Here is a 27833-nt window from a genome sequence, read left to right as displayed (position 1 = left end):
TTCTTACAGCTTATATTAACACCATCCGTTAACTCCTTAGAACACCTTATGTCTCGTGGCTTTTGTCTGAGATGAATAATCGGAGTAGATCTTTACAACATGCACCCACAATGGGTGATTAACACTGAGCCCTCTGGCTTTGTTCCATCCTTCATGTCAAAAAACACTCACAACTCCTCAGCATCAGCATCGGCACGATGCGTCCAAACAACATCTGCATACGGCTCAGTGATCTTGATCATCAGGCCCAAGAACCCGTCACGACTTGAGGATTCGGACTTTTACAGAACCACATTTAAGAATGCTTTTATTTGCTCATAGTGTAAATTCTTTATCATTAACACGTTAAAAAATATTGGGAGAATAAATAAAAAACAAAATGACAGAAACAGATGCTTTATTTACACTGAATAAGGAGATAAATTTACTGATCAACATCTGCACAACACAGAAGTACAGTGGTGTAGTGGTTGCTGCTTGGGCTCCACATTGTGTAGGTTCTGGGTTCAAATCCCTGGATATCTGCTTTTGACCATAATTGTCTTTTTTCACTTCTATATAAACTGTTTCTTTTTCAATTATTTAAAATAGACTAATAATAGAAATTGATGTATTATCACCGACGCTAAAATGTTAAACAGTTTTTGCTAAACATCATAATAGCAACTTTAAATGTCCCCCTCTATAAATGCAGTTTTGAACATGTCCTTTTTATTGCCCCTTTTTATTTTAAAATCTGCCATGGTGCTTTTGGTGTAACATTTATTACTCAAGTTTTTGGTGGATATTGATAACTTTTGCTTCTATGTAATTATGTGGCCAGATTTTCTGTTGGTTATATTTAACATGACGATAAGTGCAGTGCAAATATAATGGATAATAGGATTATCAAAAATATGCACTGTAGGCTAATAATAATGCATTTCATAAGTCCCCCTCAAGACTGAGGGCTGGTGATGGCTCTGCATTAGAGCAGGGATGTAGAGATCGATTCCCAGTCCTCCGGGGCCGGAATCCAACCAGGTTTTCTGATCTACCAGGTGGAAAACTCCTAAAAATGTGCATTTCTGAGAGCCAATTTCAACCCGGGAGGACAGAAAACCTGGCTGGATTGTGGAATTCAAGGACTGGATTTCCCTGCCCTTGAGCCAACAAACGATCAACACCAAACTTTCAGCCACTGATTAAGTTCCCAAACATCACTGCTGTTCTTACATTTATTCATCCAGCTTCACTGACGCTCTGAATGTGAATTCAGAATATATTTTTTTAAAATTGTGTCAATATTCTTGTTGAGCCGGAAAATAATTAAATCTGGACCTTCTTAAAAACAAACAATGAATACACACAAAGATGAGTTAATTAATTCATAGGGTGTGATCTCACCTCTGTTACTGTCTGCCTACTACCTTTTAAACCTTTTCAATAAATAATAATACGAAAGTAGGTGTATGTCCCTGAGCAAGTCCAGAGCAATAACAAATCTGTTTCTAAATAATGGAAAGCTCTTTGTCCCATTTATGTTCATATTCAGACTGTTTGATGGATTATATTTGAGCGACAAATCATAGCTTTCACATCCTGGACATCACATACAAGCTCTACCAAGATACAGAGATCTCTGAATGGCAGCTGAGATGGATCAAGAGGATCAATATACAGTAAATTAGCACCAGTGGTTTCAAATAACAAACACGCTGTAGCAACACTCGGCCCCAAAAAATGTAATTTAATTTGAGCAATATAAACAAGGGATGCGTTCTAAGAAAATGTACAGCTGTTTATGAAGAAAACACCAAACCTCAAGGTTAATATTCAGAACACTATTATATTACACAAACACTGCTTTATTATGTAAGAATTTCACAGTTTTAATTAAATTTTGCTACAAAATGTCTACTTTTGCTTGGAGAAGATATTGGGTCCTATGATAAAGTTGTGTATTCACATCATTTCTGGCCTCCCTGTCCAGTGGAAACAAACAATAATCATCCTTATTAACTGGAGCCTCAGAACCACAGACCTCAGACCGGTGTGGTCCTCCTGTTCCCTCCATCTTTTGGGTCTTTCTGGAAGCAGTTGTGGACCTGTAAAAACCCAGAATCCCTCTCTGAGCTGTAAAGCCTCATAGTCCCACATCCAGCCTTCAGAGGGTCCCTGCTGAGGGCGTACAGGGATATCTCCCCCATGGGCAGGCCCATCCCCAAACCTCCTCCCCTGATCTTCATCCCCACCGGGGAGGACTCTCGAGACGGCTCCGTTGACCTTGAACTGGAGCGCGAGCGCCTCCTCCGGTACTGGTAACTGGGGATGCGGGAATAGGGCGATGAAGAGGAGGTGCTCTTCATGAAGTCTCGCCGGCCTTGAAATCGCGTCTCTTTGTTTTTCTCAATGTAAATGTTGACGGCGAGGACGCCGACGGACTCGGCCACGATGAAGGAGAGGGCGCCGAAGTAGAAGGACCAGCCATAATTGTACTGGTTCTTCCGGTCCTCGTCTTTCTTGTCGCTGGGATCTCCTGCGTTGCTGGAGATGAAGACGATGATGCCGATGATGTTGCTCAGGCCTGCGTGAGAGAAGAAGAAAGCTTGGGAACATCTGGGCACATGTGGGAACAGGAATCACACAAGCAGTAGAAAATCCCGCCGCCGACCGGCATTTGTCCGGACGTTCTCGTCCTACCTGCAGCCACGAACAGGATTCCAGCACTCAGCAGGATGTTGTTCCGTTTGCTGTATATGCGTCCAAAGCCGACACAAAGGCCTCCCATCATGAGCAGAACGGTGCTGAGGATGGGGAACAGGCTCGACGCTCGGACTAAACCTGTTCAGACGACAGACACAATGGGCCGTTTCTGGGAATAGAACCCGCAGCTTCTGCCAGAGAGGACCTGCCTTGCTCACCAGCTTCAACGGGTACCGCTGCGATTTCACTGTTTTCAGTCAATATGAAGGATTCTGTGAACCACCCAACAACTAAAGTGGTGATGTATTAGACAGATGATGAAGCGGGGAAAGTCCCCCCAGGTTTGGCTCAAAATGTTGCTAAGGGCGCGTAAATCAGCGGGGAAAAGGCATCCATCACAGCAAAGACGTGATCGCCACATTAATCTGACTGTAAATTCTTTTTTTCAGTTTATGTCTCGTCTTCCCTGATCGTTTACTGCACCAGAGCTTAAAATAAAGACTAAAAACAGCAGAAAAACAGCAGATTAGCAGCTGTCCGCAGGTTCTTTTAAAGGAAAGGGTGAAAAGGGGAGAATCTAACCAGATATGACAGTGAGAGTGAAGCTGATCTGAAGCCTTTTGATCCAGGCGGACGGACGGACGGAACTTTATTAACCGAATCTCCCACCCGAATGGCGCCGAAGCCAGTTGTCAACCTACAGATTTCAAATACAAAGTGGAATTCTTTGTTTGAAGCCTTTTACTCATCAGCCCCTCACACAATTTATCATCTCCGCAGTCATTGTCATGACATCAGGCCTTTATGGGGGAGGCTGGAGATGTCAGCGCTCGTTACGTACCCGTCTGGTGGAGCCATTACAACACTGAGAAAAAAGGAGGGCTGCGTGTTAAGTGTAGACGAAGCAGTTGCTGCCACTTACGTAAGATGTACTCTGAGGTGTCTGTGTCATAGTCGTTATCCTCCGGGAAATGATTGATCCGAAAGCAGCTGCCTTTGTTAATACCTGAAACAGGAAGCAGTGATGGTAGCAGTAAAGAAAAAACGAGCTTTCGCATCAAGGAGGCTTCAGTTAAAAGGAAAGAAATCTAAAAGAATAATCAGAAACTTGCACGCCGGCCGTCCAGTAAGTCCACGTGTGACGCTACTGGCACGGAGCTGCGACGTTTTTACAGAGAACGTGGGTCTGCTTTGTTAAGAGAAAACACGTCTGAGGCCGTTTGCTGAGAATCTGCAGTTGTGAAGTCTTCAAACCCTCGGGCACCTTCCACTCAAAGACACGACTCTTTGCGAAATCGCCCCACTTTTAAGAGAATAAAACATTGGAGCTTTATGAATATTGAAAAGTTGTACTTTGAAATAAAAAGAAGACGTCTGATTTTCTGGCCGCATTTTGGAATTACTGCCTATTCTACTGTTTCTCCACCTGAGCACAGCTGAGGTTTCATCACAGGACGTGATGTCATTAACCTCCTTTGCCTCTGCGGTTTGGTGCCTCTTGAACCAGGTCTTACAGCAGGTGCACATATGACGTGCATCCCTCTTCCTGTCTCTCCTCCTCCTGTATCCACCTTTTCTTCGGGAGGAGGATCCTCCCATATGGGCCTGGTTCTGCTCAAGGTTTCTTCCTGTTAAAAGGGAGTTTTTCCTTTGGGGTTCAGGCTCTTTTCTTCTTGATGACTGCGAGTAGTTGCGATTAATGCGGAAAAGTAGTTCCTTAGCAAGTCATGTGGAAAAAGTCTCCATCTTATTACCAACTCATAGAGACGTTCTTGGTCTCTCTTTCATTCTCAGCCTTGTTTTTATCTCTTCAGCCTCCTCTCAGATTCTGTTTCCTCAGCCCAAGTGCTCTCTGACGAGCCCACAGAGCAGCACGTTCACAGTAAGTGTGCATCTCCTGCGCTTTTAAAAAGAAAGAAGGATGCTCATATGCAAAGTGAGGACATTTCCCACTGGTCCTCACAACCTCAGAGGTGTGTTTGAGGATTCAGACTCTGCTCTATGGTGGTTTGACTTGGGTTTGGGTTTAAGTCCAAATAATCCAAAGAGGAACACCTGAGGTAGCAGGTAGAATTCCAACAACTGTCAGGTCCACATGCTGCATCCAGGCCCCCCCCCCCAAAAACCTCCGCTCGTCATTTTTAGTCATCTTGTTTCTTGTTTTTATAAGACCTCCGACAACAGGTGCTTTATTTTTAAATGCCTCATAAATAAGATAATTAAAGAGACTATCCACACTGGAAGTGGCAACTTTGAAACCATGTTACCAGGCTGTCACGGTCATCTATCAGGTGATTTGGAAGAAACTAAGCTGGACTGCGTCATCACTGATGGGACGCGTCACTGATGGATGAAGAATGAACCTTTTCCAGGTTCTTCCTTAAAAAAAACCCATCTACTTTTGAACTAAAATGCAAATGGGAGCACCTGGTTTGGATCTGCAAAGTCTGAAACCATGGAAAGTATTTATTTCGTGTATAATAACTTTTACACGGCTTTCGAACGGCTTTTGTGCGCAACGCGCAGCGGATCCTCACCAACGTCTCATTTTGTGGAAACAACTTTTCACCCTTTATTCAAATATACAAAAGCACCCCGTGATTGTGTTGAACCACCTCGTGGTTTGTGCTGACAGTTACATATTTTGCGTCGCCGTAGCTCAACAACACGCGGACAATCGGTGTACTTTATTTTCAGGGTGCAGATCGGAAAAACCAAAGAACTGGGAAAAAAAAACATTACACAGTGTTATCGATCCAGCCGCGCCTGGTGCCACATCCATCCAAACACTCAAGGAACAGCTGGATCGCCGACGGTGGGGAAGAAATACACGCCCGTGCCAAAGAAAAGTGCGCGTAATAGAAAGGAAGCCAACGCAACGGAAGTAATGAACTTGTTAGACAGTGTTTTACCTTCGATACAGCAGATCCTCCACAGTCCCGAGTGCGTCATGTCGCCTTTGACTTTCTTGGCTTGCATCTGGGTCTCATCCGCGGTGGCGTTAGTGGCATTACAGATGTACGCCCGGGAGTAGAGCCAGTAGTCGGTGGCGATGGCGATGGTCATGAGACTGAAGGCGGCGAAGGCCCCCACGATGGCTAATAAAGTCTGGACAGCTCGGTCGCACCATGCCATGGCGGCTCATAACGTGTGGCTCCTCCAAAGACGCTTAGGCGCGCGGCGAGGCGCGCATGATGCCCACGGTCAGGGGCAGGGCTCGCCTCACGCGTGTTTCTCCTCCCGTCAGACGAAGTCTCGATCATTTAACGTCCCCGCAACCTGTCAGCCAGAGTCCCGTCCAACTTTCTGCGTTCGGCAGGAGGCTGAGGTTTGTTTGGATCCCGCTGGGTTCACGGACCGCGTCTCTGATCATTCCACAGGTGGATCTCCAAAAAATTAAACAAATCAAAAGACGAACAAATGGAAGCGCGCTCTCGTTTTACACATGTAAAACACACGGGAGGAGGATCACGCACATCTCCGGCTTCTTTTGGGATTCATAAAGTGCTGCTAAGGAAGGACGCGCAAAACCGCGCCCTCCTCACGCCAGCCAATGGGAAAGAGCCGCTCAAGAGGAAACATCAGGTAACGGTCACCTACAATGCTGCTGCTGCGTTTAAACACAGGTATATTTATTTGCTAATACAGTAAATATTCAATGTTTGCTCTGGCTGACCTGCCAAATACAGAACGAGCCCCTCACCTGAGAGGAGGATTCCCAGTAGAAGGTGGGAGAATCCACGATGAACAGGTAAAAGGAGATGAGACAGATCTGATTCGTGGCTGCTTTTGAGTGCAGCAGTAACTTTAAAAGGAGCTGAAAGCACCAGGAAAAAGCACGTCTGAAAACACACATCAAATTCCTCTTTGAAGCTGAAGGTGAAATCACCACAAAAGGATAGAAATAGACATTTAGTACAATCTCTAACTGGAGGGGGGGGGGGGGGGGGGGGGTTGGTCAGAGATGCCACCAACCTGGAGTCTGAGTCACATCCTGGTTGCCGTAAAGATATCAGGATTAAGAGATAAAGACTGCAGGGAGCTGCAGGAACACAAATGACAACAGGTCGAAGCAACACGCCGGGAAGAAAAGCTGATTAATCAACAACCGAATGCAAATGGGGAGAAAACAAATTCTGCGTGATTAAGACGGTCCAGGCTGGACCTGGAGCGGCTTGACTGGACGTCAATCATCTCAACCAACAGGAGGAGAGCGCTGTGGAGCGGCTGAGCAGACAGACCTGCGGATGATGCGGGTTGCCATGTCGACCAGTGTTAAAATGAGCCGCTATGGGCGAGCTGCAGTTTAAACCCAACCAAACAGCAGCGGATTGTCATTTCAAATCAGGCTTTATGCAAATAAAAGAAGGCGAGAGAAGAAAAGGAAGAAGGCCGAAGCATCTGAATAAACACCCCCTCCAGTGCACCTCACCACCACCACCACTACCAAGGTGAGGCAGGCTGCTGGTCTAACTGGATTTCATTCCACATTTAATCTCATTCAGTGTTTCTGTGTCTTTAAATGCCTCATGGGGTCTGGAGCAACATCGCTCTGCCCTCGGTTTGTTTTGAACACTGCCTCTTCACCATCACTTCTTTTTGGAGCCATTCTCTGAAGTAACCATGGTAACGGGGGCACACTGGGGTCCCCGATAATGAGCCCGGCTCTCACCCTCATTAAAATCAGCCCGTCTGCAACTTTTCCTCTCCGTCCTTTGCAGCTCGTCCGGCTCTGACCTGCACCAAACGCCGCTGCTCCGTGAACTCGCTCCACAAATATGGAAACGGGGGCCTTGATGGCGTTTCTCGGCAGCTCGTTTCATTTGTCCCCACAGACTGATGTCTGCGGGAGGGGAAGGGGCCAAATATTTCCACAAATAATTAGTGCGAAATTTTCATCTGAAGGAATAACCCCCCCGGAACCACACAGAGAGCTGAAGTGTTAACACCAATTAAGTCTGTTCAGTTGGATTTCTTTTCATTTTACATGGTTTAAAGTCTCTAAATACAATACAATATCACATATCAATGTAAAAGTAATATTAAAAGGATGGCAGTGTTTAAAAAAAAGAATGGCAGCGTGTACTGAACCAGTAAAGGAAGGGTTTTAGATTCCTCACCTTTGTTGCACCTTAAACTGTGATAAGTGAGACACAGACGCACATCTGACCCATTTTTAATTCTTGAAACACAATATAGTATAATACAGAGTTGTGCCGTGATCAACCCAAGAACCAGCTGAGCCCTCATCACTGCAAACTGCCTCACGAGAAGATCAAAAACACCCCAATGAAAAAGAGAATCGAGGATTTGTGCGCCTGACCCGGGTCTCTATCTCGGGATGGAGCTTGGCTGGGGGTAAAGTTCTGTCCCCCAGGGGCCACACGAATGGAGAATGCCTGTTGTTTTACAGAAGACTGATAAGATTGATATGACGGTGAGTCAAGGCGCAGAAATGGGGCACGTTATTAATAATTAAAGCGTTAATGACACCGCCTAACAGAAGATCCAATTCGAAAAATATAAATGAAATAAAAATGTCCTGAACCTCTCACGTCTGTGTACACCAAAAGGTGAACGTTAACAAGGATGAGATGGAGCTACAAGAAAATACACAGACAACGCGCTCTAATTTACATTTGTAAATAAAATAAAATGTTCTCCGGCGCCTGCGGAGTTTGGTAGAGTTATGTCGCCCCCTGTTGGTATATTTCGGGATTAATGAAATTATATTTTTATTTACATATCGGGTAACAAATAGGGTTCGTACTTGTGATGGGTTCGTCGTATAGTGGTCAATATATACTTTGATAAATAGCATTTTGTCACGTCACCAATTAAAATGTGTTAAAATGAGCTTACAAATACAAGCAATGAGAAACGCACCACATTCATATTTCAATTAATAAATCTGAAAATTGATCAAACATGACCACAAAACAACAGTAAATTGTGACACTACTACTACTACTGCTACTACTACTACTACTACTAATAATAATAATAATAATAATAATAATAATAATAAGTTGTGTTTCCAAAGAATGGCCAGTAGATGGTGGTGTCGAACTGGTTTTTTTTATTTCAAAGACAATCGGCATTGAAATGGTACACCGGTAAACGAGTACTGGACCTGGTGATACCTTCTGACCGGGGGTTTAATCCTTTTGGAAGTGTGCCTGATCACCAGATCAATACAAGACAATGTCGATTTTGGTTACGGGCTGATCAGAATAATTTAATCTTTAATTGAAGTGCTGAGTTGGATAAATACCAGAACAGCACTGGTGTCATTGGAAGCTTCTGCACCAGAGGTCAAATTTGTTCTGTGCTATAACCTAATAAAGCAAATCCTTTTGCAGCCAATCAAGCAGACACCATTTGTGTGTATTGAGGTTGAGACTAAGGTTTATTTGGATAGATGCACTACCACAGCAAATAAGTGGTTATCGACATAATCATAAATAACCCAAAATCAAAATAGATTTATTGGTGTAAAATGTCAATGCTATGCTTTTAGAATTAACAACCAGACCACTGCGATATAAAATAAAGACTCATTTATTCAATGTATTTGGTGGAGTATACATATTCCACTGCACAGATGAAATTATGAAAATGACTAGCTGTAAAAATACACAGATGTTGGCCTTTCATGTTACATCATCTGAATAACTACACAATGAGAAAGCTTACAGCCTGACGCTGTTGTCAGGCGTAGCGCCAACCGAACAATAAAACTGTTACATCTACAAAGATTATCAACCTATAAACAGATAAATATAGGCAAAGTGTATAGAAGTGTCGGGTGTATCTGTCCTGGTCCTGTTTACTTTGGTCCAGTTTTGTGTTTACAGGTGTACGTCTTTACTCACACCATGCACATCACCGACAATATCATAGTTTTATCGTAGCGAGCAGAAAAAAAAAATATTGCACAAGACAAATAGTTCTCTGTAATATGCTGACTTGCAGGTGTGTGAAATGTATATATTCAGTAATTTACATGTTTGCCCTCTGCGCCAACTTAATTTTTTTTTACGTCAAATATCTGAGGTACAATAAAAGAAGCTAGAAAAATATGCATCTATGATGTGGCTTCATTTGATCTTTTCAGGAGAGGTATTTAAGTTAATAAACACATTTTAAGTCTCTTTTTTTGTGTGATTTTCCACCCAGCTGATCCAAACTGACAGCTGCACCAGTCTTACTATAACAAATTTTTTATATTTTCTAACATCCTGAATAGTGGGACAAACTCTGAGAGGCTGATAGATGCCGGTCAGGTAGATTATACAATTGTACAAAAATAACAGGTGAAATCCAGAAACTAAACAGTTGGGGGGGGGGGGGCTGAAACAGAGGGTGGAGCAGTGATCGGTCACCACCAGTAGCTCCAGAATATGCTCATTCGAATTCACATTCATTCATTCATGTGTTTAAGCTTGTGCGCGCTGCATCACGTGACTTCTCATAAACCTGCTGTCACACGTGAGAGCAGAAGGTTCGAGGGGTTTGGAGGGTGGGGCAGTGCTGCGGGACGCAACAGACCGAAGTCACTTACGACTTCTTACGGAACACGTTTATATCAAACTATTTTCTACAGGCTGCTTGTCTAAAAGGAGACATTAGCTGAGGATTCAAAGAACTGGCTGACCCTTAGCTTTAGCTTTACTCCCCACAACAACAAGAGAGGAGGGAATAAACCAGGGAGGGAGGCAGGAACCAGCTAACAGTCAGGGCGCTTCAGGGAAGTCAGAAAGTGGACAACAGCAGAGCGATCGGATATTAGACGCCAGAATCTAGTCTGATCTAAATGACTCCTCAGCAGGGCGAGGACGACATTTGTTCATACTCTGGACACTTGAGCAGAGCCGGGTAGTTGGAGGACTTCATCTGGAGAGAAGCCTCAGAGGAGATGGACGAGGGACTGCGGCCGCGTCCGGCCCAGGCGTCCGGGTGCAGGAACTGACCGGAGTAGTCCGAGCAGTTGCTGAGGCGAGGCCGGTAGAAGCCCTGGTGGGGTCGGTACATTTCCTCAGCCGTGTAGCGCTTCATGAACAGGTAGACCGACATCACGCCCGCGGCCTGACGGTCAGCAAACACACACACACACACAAATTCAGGCCAACTGGGCATCAGAGTCCACTCGATTTGCATAAAATAAGCAACTCAAATATGAATAAAGGAACAATGACATCATGTTAATATTGATCATAAAATATAAATGTTTGTTCATGATCGACAAGTGTAAAATAAACCCAAAAAAAAGGCGGGGTGGACAGAGAAAGGGATAAGAATGGAGGAAACCAGCAGGCAGAGCGAGCCAGAGCGGGGTGGCGTTGCCGGGGGAAACCCTTAGCGTGAAGGCCAAAACTAAGAGCATGAAAACAAGTGTCAGGTCTGTTTTTGCTGAAAATCACCCTCATTTATCAGGAAAAGAAGGGGGGTAAATCAATGAATCACACTTCCCACCAGCCCCAACCCTTCTGTGGAGGTGAAATCAGGAGGAGACTGTTAGTGAGGGATGGAAAAAGGTCAGAGGTCAACACCTCCTTGTTCTGGCGTTACCTCAGTAAGCAGGAAGGAAATGGCCGCGAACGCGAAGGACCAGCCGTACTTATAGCTGAAGTAGGCCTCGTTACTCTTGGTCCTGTTTAACATTTCATCGGTAATGTTGGAGATGTACAAGACCAGGCCGACCACCAGAGAGAGACCTGAGAGTCGTGACGACAGAAAGAAACATTAAGATCAGAACTGCAGAACCAGGACATCATTTTAGGAGCATTGTGAGCAGAAGCTGAACCAGATACCCGAGAGGATGAAGAAGATTCCGGAGACAAAGGCCAGGATAGTGCGATGGGGGCGGATGTGGCCGATGTTACTGAGGACAAAACCGATGAACATGAAGAAGAGACTGACCAGAGGGAATGGCGTGGAAGAGCGGATCATCTCTGGAAGAGAAACCCACCAGTTATTTCAAACGGAAGCGGAATTAAATATTCATTTCATTGCACACCAACATGTTTTCTTTCTGACGGCGTCTTCCCCAACATGTCACGAGGTCGTGAGCTCCTCCCGTCTCTTGCACATTTACCCTCGTGTCGCATTATCTTCGCTCGTTTCCCTCCTCTCCGCTGTTCTGAACACCTTTTATCTAGCCAGCTTAGGATAAAACGGTTGAAATTGAAAGCGAAATTGAACTTTATAAAGCCAAGACTGCTCTCTATGTCTCACAGAACTGTACTAAAAGGTTGAATAGCCTCAAACGGGCACAATTCTTCCTCCTTTAGGAGAAGCAAGTCTTTTCATTTGGTCCAAATACTGGTGACACGTAAACAGTTACTCACTCAGCACGCTAACGGTGGACTCGGAGGTCATCTGGAAGTTAGCCGGCATCACGTATTCGATGTTGAAGCATCGGCCCTTCTCCTCCGCTGAGACAAAGAGAGGAAAATCATAGTCAAGGAAATTTCAATTAATGTTGATCTATGGTCAAATGCACCCCAGGCGAGGAAGAAATTAGGACAGACCACGTTTATTCAAACCCAGAGTAGCACAATCACACACAGGTGAATCACATCACATGATTAGAACTTGGTTCAGCATTGTGAAGGAGGATGGGGGGGTTTAAAAAAGCTGCCTGAGAGCATCAGAAGGAAGGCTGCATGTGAAATCAGACATTCCACTGCCTGGAGGACATTGAAAAACCACTGCTAACACGTCCAGGTCGGTTCATCCAAGAAAGTTCAGCCTGAGAGCAGAAGGCAAGATGCTAAAAGAAGTCTAAAAAGCCCCTAACTTGTCATCATGGGACCTAGAGCAGGTTCCCACTCTTCTCTGCTGAACAAGGGTAACATTCAGGGGAGGGTCCTTGAGTGACACATCTCTAAAAATATTAAAATCAAATGAAGCCAAGTCTGAGCAGGACCCTGAGACATGTCAATGACCCAGAACCCACCAGTAAGTCCACAAAGGATTAGTGGAAAACTCAGAAAGGGAGAACTGTATTGTTATTGGCCTGATGAAGCAGATTGTGGGCAGCAGCATTCACAGTAAACAAGCAGTCCCTTTGGCTGTTACACATGGCAATGCTACATGGCAATTTGCCCCTTTAGACACGTTAGAACCTGAAAAGAACTATAGATGTATCCACAAATAAATCTGCTTTCGCACCCCAGTCCGTCCAGAGGAAATCTGGTGGACCGCAAGACAAAATGGAGGACAATTGTTTCTTTTAACTTAATAGCTACTATTAATGGGTCACTATTGAGCTGCTGAAGCTGAACCCCACCAAACTCTTCCGAGAGATAAATTGTTCAGATGGAAAGGGAAGGACATATCTGTAAGTAGGGGAAAACATCTTGAAACTACACCAGGCAGGCTTCTATTGCTAAGAAAATTAAAGTAAGGAAGAAACGGCAGCTGTATAAATCTGACAACACGATCATCGGCCCAAAGCCTCCCGTCCTTCGCTCTAACGAGCTTGATCGCTGTCCGGCCTTCACGCACACCTTTGGTGAAGAGCAGATTAGCGGCTGTGCAGTTAGCGATGCTACACCCGCTGAACCCGAACCAACATCGATACCAACCAAACAGGATAACCTCTTTCGCATCCTCTGGGGACTCAATCCGCTGTGGTGCCAGAGTAGTAACCGTTTCTGGGTCAACCCACAACAGTTAAGTGGGCAATAAGGCCATTCGATTGACCTTAAACTACACTGTGGATGGACCATAGCGGCGTGTATATTGTACCAGCAGCTGTGGAACCACGTCACAAATGGATCACCTACATTAAAAAAAACAGGAAATGGTAAAAATTTAAGGATAAAAGAGAAAAGATTCATTTCCATTAATTACAGTTGTTACCTGGATCAATATGGGGGCAACCTCTGTTTGGAGATATCTTAAGGAAAACATAATAATAAAACCTTTCTGGACCAATCCAGAGAATCAGACATGCCTCTGTGATACTCAGGGGTACTCAGGGGTAAATGGTGGGCTCAGATGGAGAACCAAAAGCTGCACACCAGGTTGACTGTCTCTTATGTGGGGAAAAAGAAATTAAGGCTAAAAATAAGGGAAAAGAAACCAGTCAAAGAACCGGAATACGACATTTTTAATTGATCTGAAGTTCTGGATCATCGGCCAAGGGTGGGGGGACCAAGTAGGCCTTGTTCAAAGCTGCCATTGTTGTTGTGGCTGTCAGGAGCTGTGGCCATAAGGCTGCGGGTGCTAATCGTGAAGGTGACCCTCGAAGCACCTGGTGGACCCCAACGTAAACAGAGCCATCAAACTGGTTAGTGTGTTAGTGTGTTTCTTTGAGCAAGTTGTATCAAGATGAGAATATGATTGCAAGTTTTAATTGTTTTCAAAAACTAGAATCCTCCATCTGTCTTTGCTAGGAAAAAAAGAATACACGTGAGTGGGCTTTTAGACACTTTACATACAAAGAACTGTAATTGTGACCATGTTGAACCCTTCGATGCAGCTAAAATGGCCCCCAGTTTCAGATCAACAGTCAGAAACTCGCCGCTTGCTTACCGGCCAGGAAACACACCCTCCAGAGGCCTGAGTGGAGGGACATGCGCACGTCTTTGGTCTGGTTGAGGGGAAGGATGATGCCCTCCTCCAGGTAGAGCCAGTAATCTGTGCTCACGGCGATCCCCAGCAGGCCCAGGGCGCAAACAGCGAACACGCTGCTCAGCAACGTCAGCGCCTTCCTGCCACATAGGCTCATAACACAGCCTCAACAGCAGGGGGTGCCACCGGCAGAAAGGAGAGCTGGAAGAAAGAAGAAGACCAAATAAAGATTTGGGGTTCGACCCGTTTGGCGTCACGAGCATCTCGATGTTATCAAATTTGGGTTAGCGTAGGAAACCACGAGACTAAAAGATACATCAACCAACCCTCTGGTGAAGACGCCCGTCTGACCCAATGAGTGGGGATTGGAATTGGAAATCAACGTAAAAGTAATGACTGGGATCATCTCACTAGAAATTCTTCCTCTCAGCTGCAAAGAACTCAGAAAAGATTAATTCACCTTTAAATCTCTCCTTAGATTTGTTAGAACTATATTGTGCAGGAAGAACAAGTGGAGCATGATGGGGTGGAAAAAATACATTATGTAAAGTTTTTCACTTGGCTGCCCTGATGCGGCCTCCAGGCGGTTTAAAAAAGTAAAAACGGCAGTATAACTAATACCAGCGAAGAGTCTGATTGTTTTCCTGCAGTGATCACATGAAAATGCTGCGTAACTCAAACGCACCTGCCCTCTATTACATCTGATGCAGAATTATTGCAGATGGTGTGTGGGTTAGTGCATGACTGGCTGTGCTCAGCGCACAAACCAATGGGAGTGAATGTTCAAGCTTGTAGGAAGCTGCTACACCGAGGCATATGTGAGAGAGTCTGTGTGTGTGTGTGTGTGTGTGTGTGTGTGTGTGTGTGCATTCAAAGGAATTGATTTTGCATAATGAGTTTGAGTGCTTTGGCACATTGAACACCTACTGGGGACGGAAAAGGTTCAAAAGGGTGACGGTGTGAATGTATTTCTGCATAATCACTGTTTCAACAGACTAAAAACAACAGACTGAAGACATATTATTTTGACCTGCCTCCTCCAGAAGCAGGAGTTTGCATCCATCTCATTATTCCTCGGTCATGTTGCCGCACAACCATTCTGTCGAACGCATTAAAGAATGTTTATATTAAGTATGAAGTTTCCTTCCAGGTAAAAGAACGATGCCTCTCTCGTATGGGTCCTTCCATGAAGACGGTTTTCAGTGCTGCTTCCATCAGTTGTGTGTTTGTGAGTCTTTACGTAGCTGCACTCATGACCCAGCTGTGCACATCACAGGGTTCCAAAACTGATGACTATGAATCCATTACTGCTGTGGTCTTTCCCAAAGGAGGGAAATTTATGCTAAACATCGGCTATATAGTGTTTTCAGTTATAACTAAGCTGATACATGTGGCCCTTATTCCAGGAAAATTATCCTTTTAAGTGTAAAAATAAATAGAACATATTAAGAGTGATGTTCGCTGACATAGCCACAATCAACATATCAATAATGTTCACAATGAACATTATTCACAGGGAAGGTTGATGAAATAAAGTCAATTTACACTGTAGATTCACATACAGTTCTTCAATCAATCAAGCAATCAATCAATCAATCTTTATTTATATAGCGTCTTTTACAATCAAAATTGTTTCAAGGCGCTTTCCAGAATCCCAGGGCCTGACCCCAGACAAGCAACAGTGGCAAGGAAAAACAGGAAGAAACCTTGAGCAGGACCAGGCTCATGTAGGGGGGGGGGAGAGGGGAGGAGAGGAGAGGAGAGGAGAGGAGAGGAGAGGAGAGGAGAGGAGAGGAGAGGAGAGGAGAGGAGAGGAGAGGAGAGGAGAGGAGAGGAGAGCACAGAAACACACACAAAAATACACTATTTATACAAGCCGCCCGCGTCAGGAACGGTAATATTCCCACTTGATGCTGTTTCTAAATGATGTTGTATGATCTTGGTTACAAAAAAAGGCTATATTTTTTAGAAATCTCTCTCATTAAATGATCACAAACATGCTGTCAAATCAAAACTAACAAACCCTGGAGAGATAGATGCAGAAAGCACCATTCTGAGAAGCGCCCAATAACAGAATAAATATTTTGGAGTTATTTATATAAATCTGTGGGTGTATAATGTATTTGGAAGTTCATCATATTTCAAAGCAGAGAAAAAGATGGGTGGAAGAGAGAGTGAAAACATCTCAACATGGCACTTAAAAAATAATAATTAATGATCTAAAAAAAAAAAAAAAAAGCACTGTGAATATGACTCATTCAATTATTCCTCAAAAATTAATAGGCTTCACACAGCTAACTCCCTCCTGCAGACCAGACCAAATTCAGTGGAGCATCTGGCAACCTGCAGAGGTGGTAGTGAAGGTGTGAGCTGTCAAAACACCACATCAAGTTTCCAATTTGTTTTTACTCTTCCCAGCTACTAGGCGCCATAATCGGATTCTGTTTTTTTTTTAAAAATGTTATCAAATTGTTTTAATATTCATTTGCACATAAGTATGTGACCCAGTTGACCAAAGTATTCTTTAATATTGCCCTGGGAGTAAAAAAGCTGTACAGCCATGGTTTTGTAAGCACAGATCCCCTTAATTAGACAGAGCAGAGCTACAGTCTGAGCCTTTCATGGCAAATCTCCGATGTAAAATATGGTTGGGGTTCTGCGCTGTCATCACCGCTATATTAATTCAAACGGCATTAAAGGACATGAGGGAGGAGACTGTCAGCTGCACTTAGTGATCCTACACAAGGGGAAAAAGCTTCTAATTCTTATCTCTGAAATACAACTGTTCAGAACTGACACGTTCCCTGGTGACAGCAATAAAACCAAGTCTACTGAACAGTAGAACTCTCTAAAAGGATCAACACACCATTAACTCTGGCACTAAAAACAATGACCTACAGGAGAAAATCTATTTTCCCCCTGTTGGTTATAAGAACAAATCTCTCATTCCAAGTGCTTGTCTTTGCCCTGTCGCCAGGCAACGGTATACAGAAAAAAGGCCTCCAAATTAGTCAAGCATGAGCACACTGGTGAGCAAGTCTCGAAACAAGGTGTCATGCTTGATACCTGATTTTAACATTTGCATATGTGTGTTTGTAAAAGAGGGGAATATTCAGATATGAACTATTTGGGTCTACAAGTTGGTTAAATGTGGAAGTGGTGGGCATAAATTGTGCAGCAGTAAAATGTAATAGCTCCTACTCATGAGAGGAGCCACACTTTGAGGTATTAAAAATGGATCACTAAAGAGTGACGTGCTTACTCTTCCAGAGACGACCGAGGTGTGGGAAATAGCATTATTTACTGCTGAAAAATTACTAAAATAATTGTTGCACGCTTCATACGCTCAACATCAAACAATGCAATCTATGTGCTACAGACAGCACAACTGCACTGGGGACAGGGACAGAGACAGAGACCCCTGCATCAACAATACGCAACACAACAATTAGCAAATGAAATGTATAAGCTGCACAGAAATGCTGATAAGGGTGGAAGGTGAAAGCTGACCAAAAAAGAAAACAGAAATTTAACTGGCGGTGGCACGGTTGGTAGGAAGACCGATGCTAAATTTAGAGACCAGCAAAATAAATAAATAAATAAATAAATAAAGGCATCCATGCAAATTAAAGTGAAAATAATCAACAAAGAGATTACAAATACATAAGATTACAAATATTTTCATTTGTAATTTTGAAATACTGCCATAAAGTCCCGAAATTACTCTTAGCAGACCTGATTCTCTGTACCAAGTTGTGTTTTATTGTAATTTGAGATCCAAACGTTGTAAAGCATCTCCACAGGACAGGAGCCTTCCTTCCTCCCCTCTGCAGCTGCACAGTTCCAACCCCCTGCAGCCTACACCAGCCCACACCGCCATGCGTCTGGCTGCAACAGTGGACGGAAAAGCAGCCAAGTAGTGCGTGTGGGCTGTGTAGTTCTAAAAACTGGTTGATCTAGTTGTTGTCAAAACGGTCCGTTATCTGACATTTTCACATTCACAAACGTGACACTGACTGAATATTAATTTGCTTGATTCCTATTCAGAATGCATGAACCATATGAAAATTATGCTGCAAATATAAGTGTGGCATGACTATTTACAAATATTCAATATTACTGCAATAGATGCCCAGTGATTGATTAAACCAGTGTTAAGAGAGGCAGAGACTTGATTGTGGATCGATGTCATACAGGTAAAACAGGTTTCAATCATCATTTATCTTCAACATTCCAGCTTGACTCAAAGCGTCTAAAGTTATCTCTGAAACTTTATGTATCTGTATTTCGTTCGCCAGTAAACTCCATAAAATTGAGTGTAAATTAAGGTTGACATAAGCTCGCATCTTTTTTAAAAACTAAACACATTTAACACGAGCAAACGCAGCGTTCCGGGCGTCACAAGCGCGGTCCGTTTTACGGCTTGCGCGTGCGACCTTAGAAAACAGGAAAAACAATTACCTTCACGAGAGAGGCTCGCGCAGGAAACCGCTGATGTCCCTCTTCGCTACTCCAAGTCCCGACTTTCGGCGCGCGGCGATCGTGTGTGTCGCACGGGACCGTGGATGCTGAGCTCGCGCGCAGCCGACTCATAACTAAAAGCAGCAGCCCACTGACCGCTTGGCACGTGGCGCACAACATCACGCCCCCTCGGCGGAGTAGCGTGAGGGGGAGAGGGGGGTGGGGTCATGTGGTGAGTTCATGGTGCTGTTTTATATGTTTGAAAACTGAATTGCAGAACGTATTTTGCTTATTTGAAGCTTCGTTTGGACCTGTTATAACGCGCAATATTCTATCGGTTGTCACAGGAACTAACGACTGCATATCTGCCTGTGTAAAAAATGCATAGAAGATGCCATGTGATTATTGTAATTCTGCATGATACACACACATGCACGCATTGTATTTCTGTCTTTCTAAATATGTTCATAAACATAATGCATTACCCGACTCCTAACCCTAACCTAAACCCAATTCTAACCTCAAGGTTAAAACCATGTCTGAACACTGAATCAGTCCTTTGAAGTTGTGAGGACCAGCAGAAATGTCTCATGTATATGACCTTGGCAAAATTCCACCTACCAAACAAAGCTGGAAGTGACTGTCTAGTTGTCCACAGCATTGTTTTAACATGGACACTGATATTATTTTTTTTACTCTAGTTTCACACTGTGAAGTGAAATTAAAATTCAATCTTCTTAAATTGGCCACAGTGAGAGCTGCAGAGCAACATCCTGATATCAAGAAAAATGTAGATTTGGAAGGAAATTGTGACTCATGTCCACATTCAGGTTTAAAAGTGTCCAGTACACAATAAACAGCAGTGGTAGGATTATACTAAAAATGTCTAACGCGTTGTTTTGCAGACAGGCCATCATAATTAGTATGCAAAGCGGCTGCCCCCAGCCTGTCCTATCTCATAATATCACTTCATGCCATGGAGCTGTAGGCAAAGTCTAATTCCGTCTACTGTTATAACAATACAATAGACATAGATCTAGAAATCTGCTTTGCTGCAGGAGTTGGCACAAATGAGCCCTAAATCACATATCTTACTAAAAATGCCGATCTCACCTGTCAAACTAGTCTACCTGGCAACAAACAAACAAACGAACAAACCATTCTTAGCCTTTGCTCTCATTGGCCATAATTTAGCATGTGACTGGTCTCTACGCTGTCATTGGCTGAGGCCGCCCCGCGCGCGGAAAGTTACTTTTGACACCGAAGGGAAAAAGTCGCGATAAGTTAATTTTATTTACGTTTTTCCTGTATAGTATATGTTAGCCAAATATCGAAAATCACCTTCCTTGTTTAAACCATGCTCTATTTAGCATGGTTAAAGAATGTAACATTTGTTGTTGTTTAGATTATTTTCCGTAACTGTACATGATTTAAGCACAACCGTCTACTCGGTTTGGGTTGTTTTGTATCACTATATCGGGATGAATTAATAAATGGCCAAACTGTTACTGATTAAATTGAAAATATGCATAATGCTGTTAAATATGTTTCCTTGTGTTTTATACTAAACGTAATAATTTAGTGCTTATATAATGTGGGATAATTTAAAATGTCGACTGAATGAGTTGGAAAATATGATTACGTAATTGTATTGCCGGTGCTGTAGCCAGTTTTTAATCTGGGCCAAATATGGCTCGATTAAGGGATTTTTTTTGCATTTTACTCCGGCTAAAACAAACCGATCGTGTAATGTGATAACGAACCATTGTAAAATGTCGAATTCGCAATATTCTTTCGAAAGGCTGAGCCAGCTAACGACGCTAGCTTGCATGAGCTAAAAGAACCAAAATGGCGGCCATTGTGCACTCACATGCGGCCACATTCAGTTACATTTTAGATGTTTCTGTCTTAATACTGTACGTTCCTGTAAAAAACATATCCCGATTTACCAATACAATCCTAGACAATACGTCTCTCTTCAGAGAAGGTTTTTATTCATCGTTAAAGGGTTATTCTTGATCAACCGTCCAAGATTTTCCATTTCTGTTTTATAAAACACCCAAATTCAGATTTGCTTGTTTGTATCACTTGTAGTGAAAGTTTTAGAGTCTGTTTATAACTCTTTATAGTTATAAAAAAAACGTATTTGCATTTGTACAAAAATGTGATACAGATCAATGTGTTTGCCCACACAGATGGAAACTGAAATTTCTAGTGAGCTATTGGAATATGAAGAAGATGAGGAGCCCCAGGGAGCTCCAGAGAGTGGGACCTCGTCAAACAAGGAGATTGAAGGGGCCTTTAGAGCCTTTCACACTGCTGGGTTCAGAGACTTTCTCCTGAAACCAGAGTTGCTCCGAGCCATTGTCGACTGTGGTTTTGAGCACCCTTCAAAAGGTGACTAACACCTTTGGACTTGCCCAACTATCCCACAGTGATGTTTTTTAAATATCGAGGTGTTTCGTGTTTTTTTTTTTTTACATTTCTAGTGCAACATGAGTGTATTCCCCAAGCTATACTGGGTATGGACATCCTTTGCGAGGCCCAGTCCGGTATGGGGAAGACAGCAGTGTTTGTGCTGGCAACCCTGCAGCAGATCAAACCAGTGGATGGTCAGGTCAGATATTTGCCACTTAAAACTCTTAATTGCGCCACACTTTCTTTATTTACCCAAGTCAAAACTGTTGCAAACACAAGTGAATTGTGGATGTCCACCAATTGTCCTTATTCTCTATGTCTCCAGGTCTCTGTCCTTGTAATGTGCCACACTCGAGAGCTGGCCTTCAAGATTAGCAAAGAGTATGAGCGTTTCTCCAAGTACATGCCCACTGTCAAGGTGTCTGTGTTCTTTGGTGGCCTGACCATCAGAAAAGACAAGGCGGTCCTGAAAAAGAACTGCCCTCACATTATTGTCGGAAATCCCGGGCGTATTTACACTCTTATCCTCCAGAGGAGCCTCAGCTTGAAGAACATCAAACACTTTGTTCTTGATGAGTGCGATAAGATGCTGGAGCAACTAGGTGAGTAATTACTGATCCAAAGCAACCATCACTTAACTTCATTATGTCACAGTTGCTCTATGGAATTGCTTCAATGCTATTTCATTTTCATTCTTTTGTTAAATTATTAGAAGTGGCAGTTAATAACAAACGCAACTCAACATACAAAGGCAAAATCAATTATATTATGTTATCTGTGTAATTCATTGATTTTTTTCATTTACTTATTGCTGTTTTCATTTAGACATGCGAGGAGACGTCCAGGAAATTTTCCAAATGACACCTGACAAGAAGCAGGTGATGATGTTCAGTGCAACTCTAAGCGAGGAAGTCCGTCCGGTCTGCCGCATGTTCATGCGAGACGTGAGTTACTGCCAGGAAAACTGATGTCAGCCTTCCTTCTCTAGCAGTTCAACACAGTTTATTCAGCATTTACATTTCATTTGCTGTGTTAGTACATACAGATGAGTCGGAATTGAAGTGGGGGGGGGGTGCTTTGTTTTTATTTGTAGGGTTTCAGCACACTTTACAGCTGTGTTGTGGTGTGCAGGAGTGTGAGAAGGATTGTTTGCTTCTCTTTTACAGCCCTTGGAGCTGTTTGCTGATGATGACCCCCAGCCGTCTCTCCATGGTCTGGAGCAGTATTACTGCAGGTTGAAGGTGCACGAGAAAACCCGGAAGCTTTTTGACCTGCTTGAACTTATGGTGTTTAATCAGGTATGTCTGAAATTGAACATCTGACTGTAAACATTTTTTTAAAAATTATTTAGCAAAACCTAATTTCCACACCTCTGTGCACAGCCTCTGTTTCCACTTTTTCCATGAGATGTTTGGTTTGTTTTTAGGTGGCGATCTTTGTGAAAACAGTTCAGCATTGTGTCGCTCTGTCCCACCTGCTGGTGGAGCAGGTCTTCCCCGCCATCGCAGTTCATAGAGACATGGCGCAGGAGGAGAGGTACCAGTGTTGTTCTTTCTTTGCGCGTCCGCAATATGCTGCGTTCCCTTTGTACTCGGAAGTTGAAATTTCCGGGTTCCAGGTTGGAAACTGGAATGCCTCATTAAGTCAGATTTCCTACTTGGGGGTTCTTCACCTTGTTAACTTTCAAAGATGGCCGTCCCCCAGTGTAAACAGTAAACGATACTTCACACTTTTTGAAAACATCGAAATACAGTAAGAGAGAGAAAAGTAGGCCACGTTCTGCATTTTGTGTCCTCTTTGTCCACTGTGTTTTAAAGTTGCAGAAGCACCGCATGTCTGTCCAGAAGTTGTTTGTATTCGGACAAGGCAAGCATTACAATTGCTTTCACAGAAGTCGCCGTCATGTATTCCCACTTTGTAACTGGAACACTGAATAGTTGGCTGTGATGTCATTCCGAGTTCCGATTTCCGAGGTAAATGGAACGCAGCGTTACGCAAAAGATACCGAGCAGGAAGTCATTTGCATAGGAAGTTAGATTAAGATGAATCCCACAGGTTATCCCGGTTCGAACAGTTTAAGAACTTGCAGTGGCAGATCCTTGTCGCCACCAACCTGTTTGACCAAGAAATGGACACCGAGTTCATCAACGTTGTGTTCAACTACGACACCCCAGAGGATTCTGACACATACTTTCACAGAGTCAGTCTTGCTACAAAGCATTTTCATTCCACATGTAATATTTCTGCAAGATACGAGCGGTTAGCATGCAGCGCCCGATCCAGTAAAAGCCTGTCTTAAGTCATTGTCTTGTTGCTTCCCAGGTGGCCCGTGCAAGAAGTTTCAGGACCAAAGTCTTGGTGATCACCTTTGTGTCAGATGAGGACGATGTGATGATCCTGAATGAGGTCCAGCAGCGCTTCGAGGTCAACATAGCAGAGCTGCCAGAGGAGATCAATATCTGGCGCTACAGTAAGTTGTTATTGAGACGATGCGCTTCATTTACAAGTGTGCTGGTGAAGTTTAAATGTTCATTATATTAAAATACACGGCTACAATATCGAACATCAAGTAACTGACACTAATCTTTGTCTGCTGGACCCTTCTGACGTTCATGTGAATGCTACCTAAATGGAGATGTGAAGCCATTTGTCTTTAAAGGACAACTTATCTTTTAATGATTTGTGCCTGGAACACAGAATCTAAAACAATCAGATGTAAATGATTATTGTGCTTGAGGCACCTGTGAATATGCCGTCATTTCTATTTTCTATTTTTGCAGCTAAATTTCACAGATGAACGAAGAGCTGTTCCAGGCGTGTGTGTTCCAGGTTACTTCAAGAGAAACCAAACTTATTATACAGGCAACAGTGTTTCAACAGTGTTTGACATTTGAATGTCACTGTAATTTATGGTCTGTCATATTTCTGATAAGTAAAACAAACGGGTGCAGAACCTATTTTCCATGTTTTATTTGCATTATCATACATTAGGTACAAATAACACAATTACAGGGTAAGCAGCTCGGCTCATTAAAGGTTTCAGGCGGACGAGGGAAGAAAACGAACATACACATTTGCAAAATACAGTATAATCATTCTTTTGCAGTCTACGCAGCTACCTAATGTAAGTGGGTTATGTACAAGGACACATTGGCCGAGGACATACGTGACGAAGACGGGATTCAGAAACCGTGTTACTGTCGATTCTGGAACAAAGGCGTTCATCTATGTTGTTGATACTCAGCTCTGCATGAACAAAACTGGGACTTCTGAGCGGGCCTTTGACTAAATCGCACAGAGACAGACCCTCATCGACTCGGCCAAACCCTTAAAGTCGGGTACGTCAGCTTGAAAGTAATCGGTGAAAAGCAACAAATTTGGCTGACTCCTTCCAACCTGGAGAAGGTAAAAATGGTTTCTCTGATTAGTTGAGAACTAGAATGAGACTGTTGATGAGACAATGGAGGGAGGAAAAGGGTAAAGGAGCAAGGTCAACATTATTCCAATTTCACTTAAACCCATGTTGGTTATACAGGCACAAGTCTAGGGTGACAGTAAATGTAATGGGGTTAAGCTTTATTCACATTTACTCATCCATCCTGATACAATAATCCAAGACTCACAAAAAACTAAAGTAGATAAACAAAAACATGTTATCATCAGACGGATAATTCTACATGTGGTTGGTGGTGCGAGTTGGGAAAGGCACACACGAGGAGTGTAGATTTACAGTACAATGCCGACATTTTTATGAAATAAAAACGCGAAGAGTCGCGCGGTTTGATTAAAGGGGTCAGACGGGGGCAAGAAGGCTGCTGCTGATCAAACCTCAACCATGCACGCGGATATCTGGGGACTAAAAACAAGATTTTTAGAGATGACCACATCAAGGATGGACAGACTGGCAGCCCCAGGACTGCATCTAACCAGTCGGGCACCATATGCCCTGGTAGTTATACTGGGGTACTCATGGTGGCCCGATGGGAGCCGCGTGCTCCACGTGGCCGACGCTGAGCAGAAGGCGCCACTTGACATCGACAAACATAGCGAGGACCGGCCGGTTCTGGTGATTTCTAGGTTTGGCACGAGGGAAAGGTTACTTAGGCGAGGAAACGCAGATGGAGAGCGCAGATTGGAGAGGAATCGCAGATATGTGGCGTGGCCGCTTTAAAACGATCCGAAAGAAAAGGCAAACAAAGCAACACAGTGTTATGATTTAACCATTTGCATGAGATTGGCTGGTCCCAAATGGACAATGGCGGGTTCAGGAAAGCAGGGTTGGTTTGAGCTTCTCCCCGTCTTAAAATCAGATGTTATCGGTGCTATTTAAGCCTCAGTCATGAGCTGCACCCGTTGCGACACAAGCTCACTGTCCCTCACACATGCCTGAGAATTTAAAGCTTGACATGGCACAAATGCTGAAATACTGAATGCTGGGGGGCCATCGGGGTGATCTAACGCCACCTACAGTCTGAGAAGGGCATGGCTTTCCCTTCACGAGGTCTTGCTAGATTGTTGGTTAAACTTAACCAGTTAAATGCAGGACCCATTCAAGATTAGTTGTTTTTTTTAAATGTTTTTGACGCTTTTCCCTTGCGGCCTCCACTTTTTGAGGGGCGAACAGCAGAGTATTGCGCTGCGGCTGTATGTGGAGGTTGTTTTTTTTTTTTTAAATCGGTGATACCGTGCAGCATTCGGCAGCTCACATGCATGAGTAATGCTTATTATCAACATGCAGGTACACAAAGAGCAGATGCATTCTCTCCACATAGCAGCCGAAAATCACTGAATACAATGAAAGAAAAACATACATTTGAATCCAGGCGGGATGTAAATGCATCCCCCGGGTACACTCGAAATGGGTTTGATGATTGCTTACATAAAAAATGTTGGTTTAATGTAATAAAAATGCATTCCGGTATCTGGTATAAAAACTGCAACCTGCCATGATCTACTCGTGATTATTTACAAAGGAGTTCTGCAACGATATGACTTCAAACCACTGGAATAATAGTCAGATTAAGCGAGGAGGGGACCAAGAAAAGAGACAAAACGGGGATGTCGGTGCGAGCGAATCTCAGGATGAAGGTATAGTGTCGGGCGAAATTCTCTTTTGGTTCGTTTTGTGATTTCTGGGTCCATGAAAGATCACAAACATGTCTGAAGGATTCATACAGTGTGCAGTATAGCGTTGGCTTATTGAGAATCTACGACATGTTCTATGAGAAAAACTGTTTGCTGAGACATTCATAAGCGCGAAGGGGTCAAATATGGACACAGTCCGGGACAGAGACTCACACGCGTTAACACTGACGAGTGTTCAAACATGTCAAACTGTAAACATTTTAGGCTGGATTCTTTCAGAAGAGCGCTCTGCCACGGCCCACATTCACCATTATTTACTCTTAACTGTATGTCTATGGATTTTCTGCCCAGCTACACTCACAGCTAAACGTTACCCTCATCCCTAAAATTATATAGGTATATTACATAAATGTGGGTTTTTTTAGTCGACTTTTTAAGCAGGCTGGATTGAGATAGGAGTAAAATCTACTAAAAGCGAGTTTGAACGTTAAGGAAATTGTAAACACGATGCAGATATGCCTGCATCAGCTGTCGTTCATATATGGCAACAGAGTCTCCTCAGCCTTTTGATAGGTACATTATGGGATATCGTTATATGTAGATACATAATATCTATAGGAGATATCAGTCGGTGAGTGGAGCCATCTTTCAAATAAGATCGTTACTTCAGTTACTACAGATTATCCTTTTTAAATTTGTACTTGCTTTTAATGAATAAGATATACGACTGGTTCATTTACTCCATCCTTTTATCTTATGGATAAAAAAAAAAAAAAAACACCTTTCGTCTCACCTTCAACCTTCAGAGAAGAAAGGACATCCTTCTTAATTGTATATAAGAGAAAAAATAAGGTGACGACTATAATCTAAGTCGGGGCGTAAGACTTTCAGGTCATGATTGAAACCGTTTGTTGATCGCGTGGTGGTCAGACGTAGTGGTGGGCGGCGGTGAGCAGGGACCGACGTCCCCTCCTCATACGCTGTTTGACTGCGACGGGTGCACAAACTGCGGGTTGATGAAGGAGAAATTGGCAAACTCGGCCTGGTCGATGTTGGCGATGACCAGCTCGTCCGGGGGCGTGAGCTGGGGCTGGGTGCGCGTGAAGAACTTGTCAAAGTTCTCTGCTCCTTTGCCACACTGGAAAAAAAGAGACACAGGAGAAGGTTTGGACGGACGGCGGGAACCAGGAAAAGCGCGGACACAGCGGAGGCTTGTGCACGGAGCAGGCGCCGAACGACAAACCATCGGAACTCCACTGAGAGGTCGCCGCCATTGTCATGAGGGTTTCAACTTAATCTGGGCGACTACACGATGTGCACTGACCGCACCGACAGTTGTCCCTCATCAACCTGTCCGCTTAGAAAATGTATCTCTCATCCACACACACACGCAGCTGATCCTCACACACGTGCAGCGGGGCAGAAATAACATCACATGACACGCTCCACATCTCATTCACCTGAAACACGGGATACCAAAGCAACACCGACGCAGCTGTGACAGCAGCGCAGCAGTGTCCTCCATTCTAAAGCACAACAACCACGTCAGGACGTCTGTGCGACACCACCCGCTGCCGCGAATAAGCGATACGACTCCAGAT

At 43.6% G+C, this 27833-nt stretch overlaps 4 protein-coding genes across 6 annotated transcripts in view; 1 reads left to right on the top strand and 3 right to left on the bottom strand.

Annotated features, from left to right (window-relative positions):
• Window positions 1-456: 456 nt before the first annotated feature.
• Window positions 457-7345, bottom strand: LOC101063479 (voltage-dependent calcium channel gamma-4 subunit). Its single transcript, XM_011619513.2, has 5 exons — window positions 6661-7345; window positions 5598-6527; window positions 3608-3691; window positions 2683-2823; window positions 457-2566 (listed from the first exon to the last, which is right to left on the bottom strand). The coding sequence occupies exons 2-5, from the start codon at window positions 5818-5820 to the stop codon at window positions 2025-2027; spliced, it is 990 nt and encodes a 329-aa protein (XP_011617815.2). The 5' UTR covers window positions 5821-6527; window positions 6661-7345; the 3' UTR covers window positions 457-2024.
• A 1885-nt stretch (window positions 7346-9230) lies between these two features.
• LOC101063700 (voltage-dependent calcium channel gamma-5 subunit) lies at window positions 9231-18865 on the bottom strand. Its single transcript, XM_003978200.3, has 6 exons — window positions 18730-18865; window positions 14230-14469; window positions 12036-12122; window positions 11499-11639; window positions 11257-11402; window positions 9231-10773 (listed from the first exon to the last, which is right to left on the bottom strand). Exons 2-6 carry the CDS (start codon window positions 14423-14425, stop codon window positions 10510-10512), a joined length of 834 nt encoding a protein of 277 aa, XP_003978249.1. The 5' UTR covers window positions 14426-14469; window positions 18730-18865; the 3' UTR covers window positions 9231-10509.
• LOC101064597 (ATP-dependent RNA helicase DDX39A-like) lies at window positions 18835-24104 on the top strand. Of its 3 annotated transcripts, none has more exons than XM_029850658.1 (10): window positions 18835-18961; window positions 20925-21126; window positions 21219-21346; window positions 21473-21749; window positions 21973-22091; window positions 22314-22445; window positions 22574-22683; window positions 23203-23347; window positions 23470-23617; window positions 23928-24104. In XM_029850658.1, exons 2-10 carry the CDS (start codon window positions 20925-20927, stop codon window positions 23942-23944), a joined length of 1278 nt encoding a protein of 425 aa, XP_029706518.1. In that variant the 5' UTR covers window positions 18835-18961; the 3' UTR covers window positions 23945-24104. The 3 variants fall into 3 exon arrangements, with proteins under 3 accessions (XP_029706518.1, XP_011617817.2, XP_029706517.1); XM_011619515.2 differs by lacking the exon at window positions 18835-18961 and adding an exon at window positions 19931-20013; XM_029850657.1 differs by lacking the exon at window positions 18835-18961 and adding an exon at window positions 20065-20716.
• The window catches only part of LOC101064815 (protein kinase C alpha type), a 63881-nt gene continuing 60149 nt past the window's right edge, over window positions 24102-27833 (bottom strand). Inside the window, exon 17 of the mRNA XM_003978205.3 lies at window positions 24102-27370. Coding sequence (XP_003978254.2) covers window positions 27206-27370 — 165 coding nt within the window. The 3' untranslated portion in view covers window positions 24102-27205. The remainder of the gene's footprint in view (window positions 27371-27833) is intronic.

The sequence above is a fragment of the Takifugu rubripes genome, chromosome 17 (genome assembly GCF_901000725.2).
Source record: "Takifugu rubripes chromosome 17, fTakRub1.2, whole genome shotgun sequence".
NCBI classification, from domain to species: Eukaryota; Metazoa; Chordata; class Actinopteri; order Tetraodontiformes; family Tetraodontidae; genus Takifugu; species Takifugu rubripes.
Note: the sequence above shows the minus strand (reverse complement) of the source record. Positions and strands in the feature narration are given on the sequence as shown.